The 20126-nt window shown below is 42.1% G+C and overlaps 1 protein-coding gene across 3 annotated transcripts in view; it reads right to left on the reverse strand.

Moving 5' to 3' along the window:
* The window catches only part of FAM151B (family with sequence similarity 151 member B), a 100422-nt gene that overhangs the window by 28916 nt on the left and 51380 nt on the right, over positions 1 to 20126 (reverse strand). For 2 of the 3 annotated variants that reach the window (XM_073655027.1, XM_073655028.1), the window contains exons 5-6: positions 16297 to 16432; positions 12639 to 13329 (exon numbers count right to left, since the gene is read on the reverse strand). In XM_073655027.1, coding sequence (XP_073511128.1) covers positions 13164 to 13329; positions 16297 to 16432 — 302 coding nt within the window. In that variant the 3' untranslated portion in view covers positions 12639 to 13163. Of the gene's footprint in view, positions 1 to 12638; positions 13330 to 16296; positions 16433 to 20126 lie in introns of those variants that run through there. The other variant, XM_073655029.1, reaches the window with a different exon arrangement.

Consider the following 20126-nt stretch of genomic DNA (forward strand, 5'->3'; position numbering starts at 1 on the left):
AATTGAGATAATTATGGGGGTCTTATTGTGAAATTATATAAATCTCTTCTGAAGAATAAGCGGAATAAAATTCATTTTAATTTATTTTCTAATTGGGCCGGTTATGTTGGTCCTATTGGATATTTAACAGCATTCTAAAATGAATCTGTGAAATTTCCTTTTATACTTCTCATAGAATTTCTCAATTTTACATTCTCCACAGAATGTATTTTAGTCTTTGAAAATTAAAGAAATTCTTTCCAAATAGGAGTTCAAATTGTTTCAAATGTGGTCATATTAGAGCTGATCATCTGCATTTATTCTGAGATTGTACTGAAATTACGCTATTTTGGTCACAAGGAGTCTCACTTATTAACAGGTTATTTAGCATGGATATTTCTTTTAATCCTATTGCCTGTGTATTAAAAGATATGTCTATCATGTCCAAAGAAAAATTTATCAGATTGGTTGTGTCTAATTTATTTCATCTTAGGAAATATATTTTACACTGCTGGATTAGTAGAGTCTCCTTCTATAAGTATGTGGGAATATATATACATTAGTATATTGTAATAAAAATAATAGAATAAGTATATTCTAGTCATCAGATCTCACTTGATAAGATGGTATATGTTAAACAAAGCTTACAATGTATATACAAATGTGGTATTTTTGTTTTTTAGATTGAATGGGACCTGAAGACTCAATGATAGTAAATAAACTGATTTGGAATTTTTCAGAAAATATTTTTTTTTTCCAGTGACAGAGGTTGTGGCTTTGAGTGGAATTGTTTATTCAATATATATTGTATTTTTGCATTATTGTTGTATTTATTCTAGATTGCGTTGATGAAGACAATATTTTATTACAACTTTTCAGGTTAAAGTGTTATGCTAGTTAAGGAAATATACACTGCTCAAAAAAATAAAGGGAACACTCAAATAACACATCCTAGATCTGAATGAATGAAATATTCTCGTTGAATACTTTGTTCTGTACAAAGTTGAATGTACTGACAACAAAATCACACAAAAATCATCAATGGAAATCAAATTTATTAACCAATGGAGGCCTGGATTTGGAGTCACCCCCAAAATTAAAGTGGAAAAACACACTACAGGCTGATCCAACTTTGATGTAATGTCCTTAAAACAAGTCAAAATGAGTCTCAGTATTGTGTGTGGCCTCCACGTACCTGTATGACCTCCCTACAACACCTGGGCATGCTCCTGATGAGGTTGCGGATGGTCTCCTGTGGGATTCTCCTCACAGACCTGGACTAAAGCATCCGCCAACTCCTGGACAGTCTGTGGTGCAACGAGACGTTGGTGGATGGAGCGAGACATGATGTCCCAGATGTGCTCAATCGGATTCAGGTCTGGGGAACGGGCGGGCCAGTCCATAGCTTCAATGCCTTCATATTGCAGGAACTGCTGACACACTCCAGCCACAAGAGGTCTGGCTTTGTCCTGCATTAGGAGGAACCCAGGGCCAACCGCACCAGCATATGGTCTCACAAGGGGTCTGAGGATCTCATCTCGGTACCTAATGGCAGTCAGGCTACCTCTGGCAAGCACATGGAGGACTGTGTGGCCCTCCAAAGAAATGCCACCCCACACCATTACTGACCCACTGCAAACCGGTCATTCTGAAGGATGTTGCAGGCTGCAGATCGCTCTCCACGGCGTCTCCATACTCTGTCTCGTCTGTCACATGTGCTCAGTGTGAACCTGCTTTCATCTGTGAAGAGCACAGGGCGCCAGTGGCGACTTTGCCAATCCTGGTGCTCTGTGGCAAATGCCAAGCATCCTGCACGGTGTTGGGCTGTGAGCACAACCCCCATCTGTGGATGTCGGGCCCTCATATAGTGGTGGCCAAAAGTATTGGCACCCCTGCAATTCTGTCAGATAATACTCAGTTTCTTCCTGAAAATGATTGCAATCACAAATTCTTTGGAATTATTATCTTAATTTAATTTGCTTGCAAGGAAAAAACACAAAAGAGAATGAAGCAAAAATCAAATCATTGATCATTTCACACAAAACTCCAAAAATAGGCCAGACAAAAGTATTGGCACCCTCAACCTAATACTTGGTTGTACAACCTTTAGCTAAAATAACTGCGAACAACCGCTTCCGGTAACCATCAATGAGTTTCCTACAATGCTCTGCTGGAATTGTAGACCATTCTTCTTTGGCAAACTGCTCCAGGTCCCTGATATTTGAAGGGTGCCTTCTCCAAACTGCCATTTTGAGATCTCTCCACAGGTGTTCTATGGGATTCAGGTCTGGACTCATTGCTGGCCACCTTAGAAGTCTCCAGTGCTTTCTCTCAAACCATTTTATAGTGCTTTTGGAAGTGTGTTTTGGGTCATTGTCCAGCTGGAAGACCCATGACCTCTGAGCGAGACCCAGCTTTCTCACACTGGGCCCTACATTATGCTGCAAAATTTGTTGGTAGTCTTCAGACTTCATAATGCCATGCACACGGTCAAGCAGTCCAGTGCCAGAGGCAGCAAAGCAACCCCAAAACATCAGGGAACCTCCGCCATGTTTGACTATAGGGACCGTGTTCTTTTCTTTGAATGCCTCTTTTTTTTTCCTGTACACTCTATGTTGATGCTTTTTGCCAAAAAGCTCTACTTTTGTCTCATCTGACCAGAGAACATTCTTCCAAAACGTTTTAGGCTTTCTCAGGTAAGTTTTGCCAAACTCCAGTCTGGCTTTTTTATGTCTCGGGATAAGAAGTGGGGTCTTCCTGGGTATCCTACCATACAGTCCCTTTTCATTCAGACGCCGACGGATAGTACGGGTTGACACTGTTGTACCCTCGGACTGCAGGGCAGCTTGAACTTGTTTGGATGTTAGTCGAGGTTCTCTATCCACCATCCGCACAATCCTGCGTTGAAATTGTTAGAACTCTCCTGTTAGTTTTTTTCTATTTTGGTCACGTGACCTGCTGCCTATTTATTCCAGCTCCGCCCTTCTGTTATTTGACTCTCTATCTAGCCAGGTGTTTTTGTACCTCTCTCTCTAGTTCGTTTGGTCCTTTGGACCTCTAAGTACTTTTTGTCTGTTTGTCTTTTTGCTCCGCTACAACATCTGCTAGGAGGTGTCCAATTTTGTCCCAGTCCTTAGTTCTTTTAGGGACCCGTCCCTTTATTCTATAGGTCTGCGTTCAGACTAGCTGGACGAAGGCGGGTCTGTTCACAAGGAACAGGTCGCCCGCTGCATCATAGGGAATCAGCTTAGTCTTATTGTAGTGACAGATTCCCTTTCTTTCCTTAGTTCTTGTAGCAGATCATAACAGTAAGTCCAGCCAAAACTAAACTTGGAAAGAAATCCTGGGATCAGTATGGTGTCTGTTCAAGAGTTGGCTCAACACCTGCAGGGATTGTCTCTAGAAGTGGCCGATCTCCCGCAACACGTGAGTAGCTGTCCTGGAGCGCATTTTGTGGAACCGAAGGTAGGACTGCCTGATATTTTTGATGGTAAACAACAAGATTTTTTTTCCTTTAAAAATGCTTGTTTATTATATTTTCGTTTGAGACCCAGGTCCTCTGGGAATGAATCACAGCGCATTGGGTTTATCATGTCACTTTTGCGCAAGGAACCACAGGGGTGGGCCTTTTCTCTCCAACCTAATGATCCGTGTTTTAGATCAGTGGAGGATTTATTTTCTGCTATGGGGTTATTGTATGATGATCCTGATCGAGTCTCATCTGCTGAGACAGAACTGAGACGTTTGAAGCAGGGGTCAGGTGATGTTGAAAATTATTGTACACACTTCAGAAGGTGGTCTTCAGAAGTGAAATGGAATGATTCGGTGTTAAAATGTTCGTTTCTTGCCGGTCTAAGTGAAAGGGTTAAAGATCTGCTGATTGGGTTTCCTGCACCTGTGACCTTGCAAGAGGCCATGCAATTAGCTATACGTGTGGACAGGAGACTGCGTGCCAAGGTTAATGATGAGAAAATTCCTGCAATGGCAGCTCCTAGTCCTCAGAGGGTCTGCTCGGAGGGCGGAGAACCGATGGAGGTTGGGGCGATGTCACTCCGCTCTCAGGAAAGAGACCGCAGGTTTTCTAAGGGATTGTGTTTTTACTGTGGTAAATCTGACCATTTAATTAAGAACTGTGAGCTTCGTTTAAGCAAAGAAAAAAAAAAGGTCAGTTACGCCCGTATTGCTTGTTTGAATTCTAAGGGAGTATTTCTTTCAGGGAGTACCTTATTGCAGGAAGATTTGATTGAATTTCAGGTATTTGTGGATTGTGGTTCAACACTTAATGTGATTGATAAGGGGTTTTTGGAAAAACTTAAATTGGAATCCAAACCTTTGTCATCACCTATTTCTGTGATTGCTATTGACAACACTCCTTTGAAATGTATTACTCACAAGGTTGCTGAATTTCCCCTATCAATGGTATTCACCAGGAAAATTTGGATTTGGTGGTATTAAATAATTTACCTTCTCCAGTAGTTTTAGGTTTGCCTTGGTTAAAACTGCACAATCCTTTATTGGACTGGTCTACTAATGAGATTAAGTCATGGAGCCCTAAGTGCTATGATAAGTGTTGTAACGGTCGCATTGCGGCTGTGGAAAAAGGGGAATTACCTGTACCTATTCAGGATTTTTGGAAGGTTTTTTCAGAGGAGGAGTCACAAGTTTTACCTCCTCATAGGGACTATGATTGCACCATTGAGTTTGTTCCTGGAGCTACTCTTCCCAAGAGTTGCTTATTTAATCTTACTATCCTTGAGAGAAAGGCCTTGGAGGAATACATACAGACGAGCTTGGCTGCTGGTCACATTAGACCTTCTAAGTCACCTGTGGCTGTTGGATTTCTTTTTTGTAAAAAAAAAGGATGGCGGTTTACGTTCATGTCTGGACTTTCGCGAAATTAATAAAATTACCGTACGCAATTCCTACCCATTGCCGTTAATTCCTGACTTGTTTAACCAGTTAGTGGGGGCTAAGTGGTTCTCTAAAATTGATCTCCGGTGGGCATACAATTTGTTACGAATAAAGGAGGGTGATGAATGGAAAACTGCCTTTAACACTCCGGTAGGTCATTTTGAGAATCTGGTGATGCCTTTTGGTCTTACCAATGCACCCGCATTTTCAGAACCTTATAAATCACATCCTGAGACCTTTGATTGGTAAGAATGTGGTTGTGTATTTGGATGACATTTTGATTTATTCGCCAGATCTGGAGTCTCATTGGCAGAGTGTACGTGAAGTTTTGCAGTTATTAAGTGACAATTCACTTTTTGATAAGCTGGAGAAATGTAAGTTCGCTGTGCAGAGAATTAGGTTTTTGGGCTACATTATCTCCAGCGAGGGCTTTGAAATGGACCCGGTGAAGGTTCAGGCTGTGCAGGAATGGCCTAGGCCTATTGGTTTAAAATCGATACAGAGATTTTTGGGTTTCGCCAATTATTACAGAAAATTCATTAAGAAATTTTCTATAATTGTTAAGCCACTAACCGATCTCACCAGGAAAGGTGCGGATACTGTCCAGTGGACTACTGAGGCCATTGAAGCTTTTGTGTATCTCAAGGAGAGGTTCAGTTCTGCCCCTATCCTTATGCAGCCTGATGAGACCAAGCCTTATTTGGTCGAGGTTGATGCTTCTTCGGTGGGGGTCGGTGCGGTTTTGTCTCAGGAGAACAAGGATGGAGTACATCCTTGTGCTTTTTTTTCAGAAACCGAACTTAATTACGATGTTGGTAATCGGGAATAGCTGGCTATTAAACTCGCATTTGAACATTGGCGGCATTTCTTGGAAGGTGCTAAATTTCCGGTTCAGGTTTTCACTGATCATAAAAATTTGATTTATCTGGATGCTGCCAAGCGCTTGAATGCCCGTCAGGCTAGGTGGGCACTTTTTTTTTCTCGGTTTAATTTTTCTGTTACTTACATCCCTGGTACCAAGAATGTTAAAGCCGATGCTTTATCTCGCAGTTTTTCTCCCATGGTTGGTACCGAAGAGGAGGAGAGCATTTTACGGGAAGGAGTTGTGGTAGCAGCATTGGACTCCGTTTTGGAAGATGGGATTCTGAAAGCCCAGGAGGATGCCCCATCTAACACTCCCCATGGGAGGTTGTTTGTGCCTAGAACCTTTAGGAAAGATTTGTTTGTGGAATATCATGAGTCTCGGTTGGCAGGTCATCCAGGAATTTCTGAGACTAAGAGACTTATAAGTCGCAGTTTTTGGTGGCCTGGGTGGCAGAAGGAAGTCATTAAGTGGGTGCGTCAATGTACGGTGTGTGCTAGGTCAAAGGCTTTGCATACCCCTGCAGCGGATTTAATTGCCCTCTGGAGGTTCCTAGTGCGCCTTGGACGCATCTGGCAATGGATTTTATTACTGACCTTCCTGTGTCCGAGGGTTTCACTGTCATCTGGGTGGTCGTGGACCGTTTTAGCAAGATGTGTCATTTGGTTCCTTTCATTAAACTACCCTGCGCTAAGACACTCGCTAAGGCGTTTGTTAAGGAAATTGTCAGACTCCATGGCGTTCCCACCGACATTGTTTCTGATAGGGGACCTCAGTTTGTGGCTCGCTTTTGGCGTGCTTTTTGTGACAGGTTGGGAGTCCATTTGTCATTTCCATCTGGGTATCATCCTGAGTCTAATGGACAGACAGAAAGAAAGAACCAGGATGTTGAACAGTTTTTGCATTGTTTTGTGGCAGACAATCAAGAGGGGTGGTCTGAGTTTCTGCCACTCGCTGAATTTGCTCTTAACAATCATACATCCTCTTCTGCTGGGTGTTCTTTTTTTTGTTGTACTGGGAGACATCCGTCGTTTGGTTCGTTCTCCAAATTGGTGTCGGCTGTGCCGGAGGAGGAGAATTTTTCCGGTGATTTGGAGAGAGTTTGGACTGACGTACGTTGTAACCTTCAAGAGGCTAACAAAAAGTCCAAGAAGTATTTTAACAGGAAACGTAAAGACGTTTTGTTTACGGTGGGTGACATGGTTTGGTTGTCCTCAAAGAATCTGCGGTTGAGGATTCCTTCTAAAAAATTGGGTCCGAAGTTTGAGAGGCCATTTAAGGTGCTTCAGGTGGTTAATCAGTCTGCTGTTAGGTTGGAGGTCCCCACCTCCTGGAAGATTAATCCTGTGTTTCATGTTTACTTGTTGAAAAAGGCTGATGTATCGGATAGGGATGCTACTGTCACAGTTCATCCGGTGGTGGAAGACGGGGAATATGAAATTTCTCGTATCCTGAATTCCAGAAGACATAGAGGGAGATTGCAGTATCTCGTCGCTTGGAAAGGTTTCGGTCCCGAGGATAACTCCTGGGTAAGGGCGGATGATGTCTCTGCCCCTAGACTTGTCAGAGCGTTCCACAGGAGGTTTCCTGATAGGCCTGGGCCTGGAGGATCCGTAGGATCCTCATAGAAGAAGGGGTACTGTTAGAACTCTCCTGGTAGTTTTTTTCTATTTTGGTCACGTGACCTGCTGCCTATTTATTCCAGCTCCACCCTTCTGGCTTTGCTGGACTTCAGTGTTATTGACTCTCTATCTAGCCAGGTGCTTTTGTACCTCTCTCTCTAGTTTGTTTGGTCCTTTGGACCTCTAAGTACTTTTTGTCTGTTTGTCTTTTTGCTCCGCTACAACATCTGCTAGGAGGTGTCCAATTTTGTCCCAGTCCTTAGTTCTTTTAGGGACCCCTCCCTTTAGTCTATAGGTCTGCGTTCAGACTAGCTGAGGACGAAGGCGGGTCTGCATTGTAGGGAATCAGCTTAGTCTTATTGTAGGGACAGATTCCCTTTCTTTCCTTAGTTCTTGTAGCAGATCATAACAGAAATCTCTTGTCAATTTTTCTTTTCCGTCCACATCTAGGGAGGTTAGCCACAGTGCCATGGGCTTTAAACTTCTTGATGACACTGCGCACGGAAGACACAGGAACATTCAGGTCTTTGGAGATGGACTTGTAGCCTTGAGATTGCTCATGCTTCCTCACAATTTGGTTTCTCAAGTCCTCAGACAGTTCTTTGGTCTTCTTTCTTTTCTCCATGCTCAATGTGGTACACACAAGGACACAGGACAGAGGTTGAGTCAACTTTATTCCATGTTAACTGTCTGCAAGTGTGATTTAGTTATTGCCAACACCTGTTAGGTGCCACAGGTAAGTTACAGGTGCTGTTAATTACACGAATTAGAGAAGCATGACATGATTTTTCAAACAGTGCCAATACTTTTGTCCACCCCCTTTTTTAGGTTTGGTGTGAAATTATATCCAATTTGGCTTTAGGACAATTCTTTTTGTGTTTTTTCATTGAAAACAAATTAAATGAAGATAATACCAAAGAATTTGCGATTGCAATCATTTTCAGGAAGAAACTGAGTATTATCTGACAGAATTGCAGGGGTGCCAATATTTTTGGCCACCACTGTACCACCCTCATGGAGTCGGTTTCTAACCATTTGTGCAGACACATGCACATTTGTGGGCTGCTGGAGGTCATTTTGCAGGGCTCTGGCAGTGCTCCTCCTGTTCCTCCTTGCACAAAGGCGGAGGTAGCGGTCCTGCTGCTGGGTTTTTGCCCTCCTACGGCCCCCTCCACGTCTCCTGGTGTACTGCTCTGTCTCCTGGTAGCGCCTCCAGACTCTGGACACTACGCTGAAAGACACAGCAAACCTTCTTGCCACAGCTCGCATTGATGTGCCATCCTGGATGAGTTGCACTACCTGAGCAACTTCCGTGGGTTGTAGAGTCCGTCTCATGCTACCACTAGTGTGAAAGCACAACCAACATTCAAAAGTGACCCAAACATCAGCCAGAAAGCATTGGTACTGAGATGTGGTCTGTGGTCCCCACCAGCAGAACCACTCCTTTATTGAGTGTGTCTTGATAATTGCCAATAATTTCCATCTATTTTCTATTCCATTTGCACAACAGAATGTGAAATTGATTGTCAATCAGTGTTGCTTCCTAAATGGATAGTTTGATTTCACAGAAGTTTGATTTACTTGGAGTTATATTATGTTGTTTAAGTGTTCCCTTTATTAAAAAAAAGTAGCACTCACCGGTTCTTCAAACTTCAGGACCCACTGAAGAGCACACCGCGCGAAACGGCCGTCATCCGTTCACTGTGCTACATCCCTCCTAATTTTTTATGCCTTAAATAAAGACTTTGACGTTTGAAGAATCGGTGAGTGCTACTTCTACTCTCTTTTTTACTATGACATATGGACTGTTTTCCACTAGTAAGCACCCATAAGTTCTGTTGGCGATAATCTTGCTCTGAACCAAATTAGTCTACTAAGGGCATGCAGGTTGTTTAGTGCCGGTTTTTCTTTCTCTGTTGTCTGAAACATACTGTAGCGTCGGCGTCCCTGCCTCCTGCTAGGCATGAACGCCGTTCCCCTCACCTCTCCGCTCCGTGCCCGGCGTCTTCCTCCCGCTCTGCTGGCAGTGCGCGCTGCTTCTCGGCCTCTGTGCTTAGGGCGTGCGCGCTTCCCCTCTCTTAAAGGAGCCGCGCGCGCTGTCCTAAGGAGTCCCCGGCCAATGGCCGGAGGACCTCACCATATATAAGGCACCTCCTCCAAAATGGAGGTGCCTGAGCAATGTTGTTGCAAAGCCTTTCAACTCTGCTTCAGCCCTCAGGTCCCGTTACCAGTTACCTGCCAGATTCCTGCTTGATACCTGCCTGATACCTGCTTACCTGCTTGCTATCCTGTGGTCCGACAGTCTGCCTACTAGCACCTGCCAGTCTGTCTATGGATCAGTCCGCCTACGGACCAGGAAGTACCTGCCTGATACCTGCCTGCCTGTCCAGAGACTCTTACTCGCTCACCTGGGAGCGTTCACCTGCTACCTGCCTGCTAGCCTACCTGGAGGCTTAGCCGTCACTTGCTGTGACCACCTGCCTGTCCAGAGACTCTTGCCCGCTCACCTGGGAGCGCTCACCTGCTACCTGCCTGCTAGCCTACCTGGAGGCTCTGCCGTCACTTGCCGTGACCACCTGCCTGTCCAGAGACTCTTGCCCGCTCACCTGGGAGTGCTCACCTGCTACCTGCCTGCTAGCCTATCTAGAGACTCTTTCCCTGCTGTCACTTGCCGTGACCACCTGCCCGTCTAGAGACTCTTACCCTGCTGTCACTTGCCGTGACCATCCGCCTGTCAAGAGACTGTCCCCGTCACTTGCCGTGACCTCCTGCCCTTCTACCCAGAGACTGTCCCTGTCACTTGCCGTGACTACCTGCCCGCCTTCCCTGGGAGCCACCCGCTTCCTTACAAGGACTGCCCCTTTGTATAGTTGCTCAGAGGTTCCACCTCCCAGACCCGTTACACATACATATATATAAAAGATTTCTGATGCCTGAACTACTGGCAGCAGGAATCTGACATTGGCTGTACAATTGCAGCAAGTTATTTTTTACTCTGAAACACCTACGGTCTACACGTATTGGATTAGTGATGTCTACATGTCCGAACCCCACTCCAGTTGACTGACAGGTCTTTTCCTATTTATGGACATAGGGAGAGAAGTATCAGTCATGGGGAGAAGGGCGGGAGAAGCTGGACGTAGACAGCATCGGAATGGTCATCTCCAGAGTTTCAGAGTAAAACATACACATGCAGCAAGAATCTGATGACAGGTTCCCTTTAAACCCCTTCCCGCCAGAACCAGTCTTATTTTATTTATTCCCACTTTACAAAAACTATAACTTTTCAGTCAACTTAGCCTCATGAGGACTTTTTTTTTTTAATTGACATCATATAATATATTGAAAAACTTTTGTTGAAATCAGAGGCGTAGCTAGGGTTTTGGTTCAGGGGGGGCAAAACTTCTGAGTGGGCCCCTAACCATGTAACCCTGATTACAACTATTGTGGCGCACCCAGATAGTGGATGTAGGAGAACTGCAGCAGATGACCTCGCTGTTACTGAAAATAATCTCTATACAAAGACCAGCACAGATATTATCGCCATATGGTGACATATATTAACAGATGTCAGTCCTGCAGAAAATATAAAAGATCACAGTATAGTTATATATAGTGACTTACAGCTGACGTTCTTTCTGATTAAATTGTTCACTTTTCCGGTGTTTTCCATCTGGCCCAGACCGACATGACAACTTCTTCATCCAGGACTCAGAGTTCAGGTCTGCAAAGATCACAACAAAGACACATTTGACTCCTTACATTTCAGGCATCGTCCCCATCTATTTCCAACCTGCACAAACGCCTCATCCTGCTGATATCTCAATACTGAGCCGCTGATGCGTATGTGTTCCTATTACTGCACCTACTGTGTGCCCTCTAGATGGTAAAACAACCCTCTAGAATACAGTAATGCCGTGTGTAAGTGTCCAAGAAAACAGTGCCCACATTTTACCCCCTAGAAAGCAATAATGCCCTATGTGTGCCCCTTTGACAGTCACAATAACCTGAGTTCCCCATAATGATAAGTGCCCACTTAACATTTAATAACGTACTGAGTCTCCCCCCATGTACAGCTCCCTTCTACACAGTATCATGCTCTCCTATACATAGTATAATGCCACCTCACTGTATAGTACCCCCCACACAGTATACTGACCCCTTAGTAGCCTCCAAACTCATGGCTCCAACACGGAATGATGGCCCCCACACTATACAAAGACCCCACATTATCTCCCACACTGAATGATGCCCCACCCTGTGCAAAGACCTCATATTATCTCCCACACTGTATGATGACCCCCACACTATACAAAGACCCCACATTATCTCCCACACTATACAAAGACCCCACATTATCTCCCACACTGTATGATGGCCCCCACACTGTGCAAAGACTCCACATTATCTCCCACACTGTATGATGGCCCCCACACCGCGCAAAGACCCCGCATTATCTCCCCCACTGTATGATGGCCCCAACACTGCTCAAAGACCCCACATTATCTACCACACTGGATGACCTAACTGTAATCTCTACACTGTATAAATAGCCTACATATAGTATAATGCGCCCCCATAGGCAGACTGTAGTATAACGCGCCCCCATAGGCAGTCTGTAGCATAACGCGCCCCCATAGGCAATCTGTAGCATAACGCGCCCCCATAGGCAGTCTGTAGTATAACGCGCCCCCATAGGCAGTCTGTAGTATAACGCACCCCCATAGGCAGTCTGTAGTATAATGCACCCCATAGGCAGTCTGTAGTATAATGCACCCCATAAACAGTCTGTAGCATAATGCACCCCATAGGCAGACTGTAGTATAATGCACCCACATAGGAAAAAAATAAATACAATACTCACCTCTCCTCCTCGTTCCCCCGCTGCTCCGAGTGCCCGCACATTTCAGGACAGCGGGCGCCAAGTGATGACGTCAGACGCAGAGGGGACTGATGGGAGAGGGAGCGTTGCGCTCCCTCTCTCATCACTGAACTTGCGGTGATGGGCGGGGGGGCCTGATGCTGGCACCGGGGACCCCATCCTCCTGCTCAAGAGGCAACCTGGCAGTGCAGGAACATTGAGTCTCCCTGTACTGCCCCACAGTGTAGCTGTATCGGCGTGCGCAGCACACCGATACAGTTACACTAGCGTACCTCTGGGTGGGCTCCCTCAGAGTGCGGGGCCCGGGGCCACCACCCCCTCTGCTCCCCTGGTAGCTACGCTACTGGTTGGAATGGAAAACAAAAAACAATTTCAGCTACAGTTGTTTGGATTTTGTGTTTGACTTTATTCTGTAGGTCGGTACAATCACAGCAATACCAAATTTACATAATTAGTTTTTGTTAAGATTTACTACATATATAAAATAAAGAACCTAAAATGTGTTATGTGTAGATGTATTCAGAGCGGTAACCTTCAATATGGAGGTGGAACTGAAAATCTGATCAATCTACATACTGTATCCATTTATGCAGATTTCAAAGAAAGGAATGTAAAATTATCCCAAAACGAAAAAACAAAAATAGAAATGCAGGTTTGTGAAGAAGACCTTTCAAAGGTCCAGGAGTGTGTAGCATGGAGACCCCAGAGCTTCTGTAAAAACCATATGTACAGATGCTGATTGTAATGGAGCCTATGTATAGCTCCATGTTCCCTGCAGCGCTGCATTCTGAGCCAGCGGTTCTCCCAGCTTTAACACCCGAAAGCCAGCTGCGAAACTTCAACTGTCATCAGCTAATTAAGGAGGTTTAACGAAAGGGGCCAACTTTCCATTGTCTGTGTCTTGATGTTACTTTTCTGCTTGCTGCTTCTGTCTTACAGCTTTCTTTAGTTCACTGTTCTGAGGTTCGAATAAATCATAAAATACCCGATCTTTTCTTGAATGCTCTCGAATGTACAGAAGATCCTCTACTGGGTAAATGTCGTCCTTCCCTGACCAGACAGTGAGGCTGTACCTGCAATAACCCAATGTTACTTATTCTCTGCACTAAATTTTTACCATTATTATTTTGAATTTTTTTTTTTAATTCGCTCAATAGGTTTCAATGAGAAAGGTATAAAATACCACACTTTGCTATTTAATCATGGCATACACTAAAACATTCAGCACAAATAGAAAAGATCTCTTGACATCCCTAGACCGCTAAGAAAATGTACTTGAAATATAATGTGGGAGGGACCTAATGCATAAATGTACCTGATATGAGGATACATTGAGTAGATTTAAAAATTGTGAATAAGCAAATTGGCCAATTGGTGCCGCGTGTAAAATGATTATTTTAGCGCTAAACCTAATACCAGTGCTTTTTTCTAGTTATTAAACTTTATTTTTATGTCTATTTAGGTGTTATTTTATACACATATTTTTCAAGTTACATAGAGAAGTCAATGGAAAGAATGACAGAACCCGAACAGGGAACGTTTTCAAAAATAAATCACTGGCTCAAACCAAAATGCATTATTTTTGGTTTCTATTTTTGACCATTTATATTTCACTTTAGGCTTTTATATAACATCTGGCCACAGTCTTTTTGGCTTTAAGTAGTATCTATCACCAATCTATGACTTAAATAAAAAAGTAGACAGCCTCAGACTTGTGATTTTTCTAAACACAAGTTTTTATCAAAAGTGCTCATAAGCAGGGCTGTGGAGTCGGTAAGCCAAACCACTGACTCAGACTCCTTGATTTCCCTGACTCCACGGCCCTGCCTCACTACTGAGCGTGTCCATGAAGTGCAGCACAGATTCATCTCAACTAAAAGCCGAGATCCTTAGATCAGGAATAGAACAGACATTTATAGGACATTTCAGAACTTTCCCAAATTCTTATGAAAGCATTTACAGCACATCCTGCATTGAAATACTGTACCCATATTATTATATATTTTAGAAGTCGGAGTCGGTCCATTTTATACCGACTCCACCAAAACTGACACAGACTCCTGACCCCAAGACTCCGATTCCACAGCCCTGCTCATAAGTAACCCTAATGCCCCTGAAAGGCTCCAGACGTTCTAACAAAAGTTGGGTCTGAATTTCCAGAATGTGGGATCCCGGCTTGCAGAAAAGAATCCCACAACACTCTGGGTCGCTTTAGTAGTGAAAGAGATAACGCAGAATCCTGCACTTTACACTAATTCAGCGCTACTGCAAACTTTACTAAAAAGTTACAGAACAGTAACATCATTAAAGCAGTTACCATTCAGTAACATCTTATAAAAGTATGCTGCAGGAGTGAGTTAGTGCAAAGAGCGAGATCTCACTCTTTCACTGCAATAAGGAAGGCCGTGAAGGGTTATGGGATCCCAACTCTGCACGCCGGGACCCCACAACCCGGAAGTTTGGGCTCAACTTTTGTTAGAAAATCAGGTAGTTTTGGGGGGCATTCGAGTTACTTATAAGCACTTTTGGCAACAACATATATTTCGTAAAGTTACTAGTCTGAGGCTGCCCACTCTTATTAAATAAAAAAGGCAGCCCTATACTGGTGAAAGGCACTCTAATGCACTTGTTATGCAAGCCCTATACAATTAAGAAACAAGAGAAACAGAAATATGTTCACAGTAGTTGAATAGAATCATTATCATCATGATAAAAATGAACAAGAATGTGATCGCATATGATTGTGACAAAAGACAATAGAAGGAATTTATCCACTCTTTTTGTTTGTGTCATTGGATTTCTGCAATCTGATAATGTGCCTCTCTCTGTAATTTAGTATTTGCAATTTTTAAGGGGTAAAACCAAAAAATATATCTTTTAAACTGGAGTGATTTGAAAAAAAAAATACTGCATTTAAGAATTATTTAATAAATAAAATAGCATCATAGCAAAATAAAATATACTGCAAATCTAAAAATTTTCTTGGAGCTAAAATACCTCAAACTGAATGACTGTACAGGACGTGCACCAGTGACTATAAAAAATGACTCATTCATTAATCGGGTTGTCCAGATTTAGAAAAACATGATTTTCTCCATATGTTGTGTGCAGTACAGCAACCCTACTTCATTGAATTCAATGGAGCTGACCTGCAATACAAGACCCAACCAGTGTGGTACCATTTTTGGAAAAGAAGCCAAGTTTATATAATCCTGGACAACCCCTTTCAATCAAATGGTGGATGCCATCTTGACCCATATTTAGTCAAATCAAATTTGGTACATGGCTGATCAACAGAATGACTGGAACCCACAGAAATATGATTGGGGTTTTATGCTAAAGCACCATGCAACAAAAAAATTTAGACAACTGTAAAATAATTTCAAATGTCCAAGATGGGTGAAGCCATGTAGCGAAAAACATCAATAAAGCTTAATTTTCAGTGACCCCAGCTTAGTGAAAAACTTAAGGTAGACTCCAATCTAAATTAGTGCATTAGAAGTTTACTGCTCTACGCTATAAACTGTGGCTCTATTTCTTCAGATTGGCTGCTGTGTATAAACACAAGCCCACCTCAAGCAACAAGTGCATGGAACTAAGCTATGGCTTGTGTTCAGTGGGTTTTTCTATCCTTTCTCAGTTTTAGCCAATGCAAAAGATAAAAATCTAAAACACAAACCATGAGCTAATAATAATGATGAATATGCTATATAAAAAACACTGAAGGGCTATTGTATTAACGCCAATAAAGAAAGAAAGGGAATACAGTAGCAAGGTGCTGTGATTTGTTGTCTATTCTAAGGGTCTGTTTGTTTACACCTGCTGAATGGTAGTCGTTTAATACCCTGTTTACACAGGCAGACCGATCTTCAGATGTTTACTGAACAATCAGTACCACTCCTTAGTACAACGACTCCTTAGTACCAAGCACCCAGTGCACATACCCCCTAGCCCTACCTCTAATATATGTAAATACTGGATGAACACATGAAAAGATGCCGATATGATCATCCTGAGAGTCATTACTTTCAATACTTTACCTGTCTGATGTCTGCAGCAACCACTGCAGCTGAGGCCACGACTGTCGCACTAACACCGCTCTTACTGGGAATGTCACAGGCTGACTCAGACCTTTACAGATCTTTTCCATTTCTCTTACCATCTCCCAGCTGTAGCCTGAAAGACATTTAGTACAGGAAATTACAAATAGTGCCAGTGGCGTCATCCACGTTTCCACAATGAAATGGAAAGTCATGACATAATATAGATAAAAGCCATGATGCTAGTGTGAATACAACCTCTGAAATAACTGCCCTAAAGTGACCAACTGACTCACATTAAAAATTTAGTTAAGACTGTATAATACATAGTTAAAATACAAGGTTCCCTCCTTTTCAGTCTTTCTGGTGTGGCTCCTCTGCTTTACAGACATTTTTGAAGGAGACACCTGAGTACCAATTGTACAAAAAATTCCAAAAAAAAGGTTTTCCACTTTTGTAAAGATTATAGAAGAAATCTACATTAGCTCATAACTGATGGAAATTTTGGTATGTGGCGATGGGCTGACCAAGATACGCCAAATTGAATACAAAACATGTGCCTCTAAAAACATTTGGCAAGTACACATTGGACTGACATTGGCCTAAACCCATGGACACTGGTAGGATCGTCTAACAGTGAATATCAGCAACCGATCCTTACGTTATCTTGGAGAAAAACAGCGGTCAGAGGAGGCTACTAGCAGATCTCAGAGAACACAGGAGCTCTTGACCGAACCGATCGTTCCTGTGTATGGGGGCGTTAGAAGAAACATAGCGACCCAATAGCCCGGATTCATCAAGACCTTTGATGAGGGGGTGCATTGGAGTCAGACGCTCCTGATTCATGAGGAGGTGTCACTCCAGAAATCTTACATTAGTCCCTAACCGTAGTAAGATTTCTGGTGTAAGGAACACCACAGCTTGTCATGAATTAGATGAACTGTGGCATCACACCCCTGACGTGCCCCAGCTCCATCCACTTTGGCATAGCTAGGAGAAACTGGCATGAAAACACCAAAGATCACTACATTTTTATGTAACTCTAAGCTGTGCCAAAATTTTGCAACTTTTCAAAGCAATTAATGCCAGAAATTGGTTTGATGAATCGGGGCCATTGATCGTTCAGCAGACAGTTATGTAATGTGTATGGGAGGGCCTTTACTTCAATTAAAAAGGAAATCATAATCATGCGATTATAAATTTGTGACATTTTATAAGATCACTTTAAGTGAAACAACAATATCTTGTACTTGTACGCACATTCTCTTTATAACAAGGTCAATATTCTTCTATATACAAGTCTAAACCTTATTCACATAATTGCCATTTATTCACATTGATTTCTGCTGAGATGATCAGACTCCAAATAGGAAAGGAGGGAAAGATTATAAACTGTATCAGAGATTAGGTATGTCTGCTATAATGTGACCAACCCAAAGTTTCCATCGGTCGAGTATGATGCGGGCACAGCTCAGTTACCAGTATGTATCAATGTTGGGAAATGATTGAAGAGACACTTTCACGTTTTTGTGTTACATGTATTTAAAAAAAAATGTTTTATTTTTTTTTATTTTTCATATTATAATCTTCTATTAAAAAACAGGATGACAATTTGGAGATTTGCTTCCGAGGAAAAAAATAGGAAAAGCACTGAGCATGGTATTAGTGAGTTTCATAAAAACAATGACAATATCTAAATGAATTCTCACCTTCTCAGGTTCTGCACATAATGACACAACTCAATATGTCACTCAAAATGGAACTGTACTTTCCTTTCAACAAACTTTAAATAAATCAAAAGTACAATCAAATATAAGAAACTTTGTAATAAATCTTCTCAGAGAAATCAGTTTTCTTCCTCAATTATCAGACACTTTATCCCTCACCCACTTTGCCTCCTGAACCTGTCATTTACTCTGAAAAACAGCTCAAATCCCTCTTATTCAGACAAGAAGGACTGCAGGCCCATTATATTCTATGGACAGGGGAGGATGGAGGAGGAGTGAGGAGCAAGGAGAGGAAAGAGGCAGAGGGAGAAATGAGCTTTCTAACAAGTCATTTACCTCACATCAGAGCTGATTCACATACAGACAACTAAGATCTCCTGTATGATTTCCTACAGGCTGCTAATCCTAGTCTCTGTATGCTAAAAAATTAATGCAGAGGAAGAATCCATTTGTGTGTGCTGTGTATGGCAAACATGACTGCAGTTCATCTCCGTCCCCCAGCTCCCAGTGGATTGCAAATAAAAGAGCATGCAGAGGGAAAACTGGTGAAGATGCAGGATTCAAGTCATATAATGACCACAAATCATAATAGCGTTATTTCTCATTTACACACTGAACAGCTTATTCTGAAAAGTTACTTGAAAGTATGGCTACCCTTTACATAAATTCCGATTGCCAGTTGTCGATGCCGCTGTATTCCTGGCAGTTCCCCAAACAAGATTGCAGGATCAATCAATGTATTAAGAATTGCAGAATGGACATCCACGGCGCGGCAGATAAAAGCGTCTTTTAGCGGATATCAATTTGAATAGTAGTTTTTAAATAGGATCATTTAGGATTGTTATAAATATTTATGTTTTGCTTTTAAGAATATGTTTTTATATTATGCATTTTCATTTATTTTGTACTACATTTACATGACATTTAATTTTTTTTTTAACTCTCCATGGATAAGGCAATAATATGCTGCTGTTATGCTGTTTTCTAAATTATGGGTGGCAATCATATTACATGTTTTCCGCCCACTTAATTTGTATAAACATGATAGTTTTGAATTTTATTTTAACCTGACAAAGGCTTCTTTTACCCGAAATGCTATGAATAGTTTAGAATTAGGCATACTATCTAATATTTGGAAATAAATATTTGCTTTGATGAGCTGACAGGGGAGCTTATGGTGTCGATCTGCCATGATGAGGATATTCATTTTGCAATTAATTCAAAAAATCAAAATGAGTAAACTTGCAATTTTCACACTGGCACTGGGGCTTTTATACATTCATAATTCCTGTCCTTTCAGTAAGAGTTTTCAGCAAGGCTTCATCTTATCAGAGGAAAAATTACAATGACAGGTAGCACCTCTATATACAGCTGACATACAGGATCAATTATTCAGTGATCTCACAGCTGACCCTGTTCCTCCTTCCTTTAAAATTACTTTTGCCCATGCTCATTAAACACTTTAATACAAAACACAGGGTTTGACAATTTTATCTATGTACATGTGTTGTTTCCTGACACAACAGGAAGCTTAAGTCTTAAAAGGACCCAGTGGCCAGTGTAAAAATTTATATTTTTAATATAGATTGTGATATGGGAAAAAGCATTGGCAAAAATATATATTTAAACACAAATCTGATTTAAACAATAGGTTATTTTCTGATGATAGCTTCCCTTTAACAATCACTAATAGTCAAACCTCTGGAACAGCCATTGATCCTGACAATGATGGGTCTTCAGTGCTACATCTTCTTCACAAATGTTGGTCTATTTAAGTGAACAGAGTCAGCTGAAGTACAGGTAAAAATTGAAGATGACGCAGTGATGTGGCCCCTTTATTCTTAGGTTAGGGGTGACAGTGGCAGTCTAGTACACCACTTTAAGGAGAAAATCTATAAAAGGGGTGCAGTGATGCAGCCCCTTTATTCCCAGTTATGGATCACAGTCGTTAAACCCTCAGAGAGCATTCAGTAATTGGAATAGAAATATCCCTTTAATGGGGTTATCCAGGTTTATACAAACATGTTCGCTTTCTTCCAAAAATACCCAACACAACCTGAAAACAGGTGGGGAGCTGTTTTTTTGAAAGAAAGAAGCCATATT

This window comes from Phyllobates terribilis, unplaced genomic scaffold (assembly GCF_046119375.1).
Source record: "Phyllobates terribilis strain yellow unplaced genomic scaffold, ASM4611937v1 Scaffold_1__5_contigs__length_1240528914, whole genome shotgun sequence".
NCBI classification, from domain to species: domain Eukaryota; kingdom Metazoa; phylum Chordata; class Amphibia; order Anura; family Dendrobatidae; genus Phyllobates; species Phyllobates terribilis.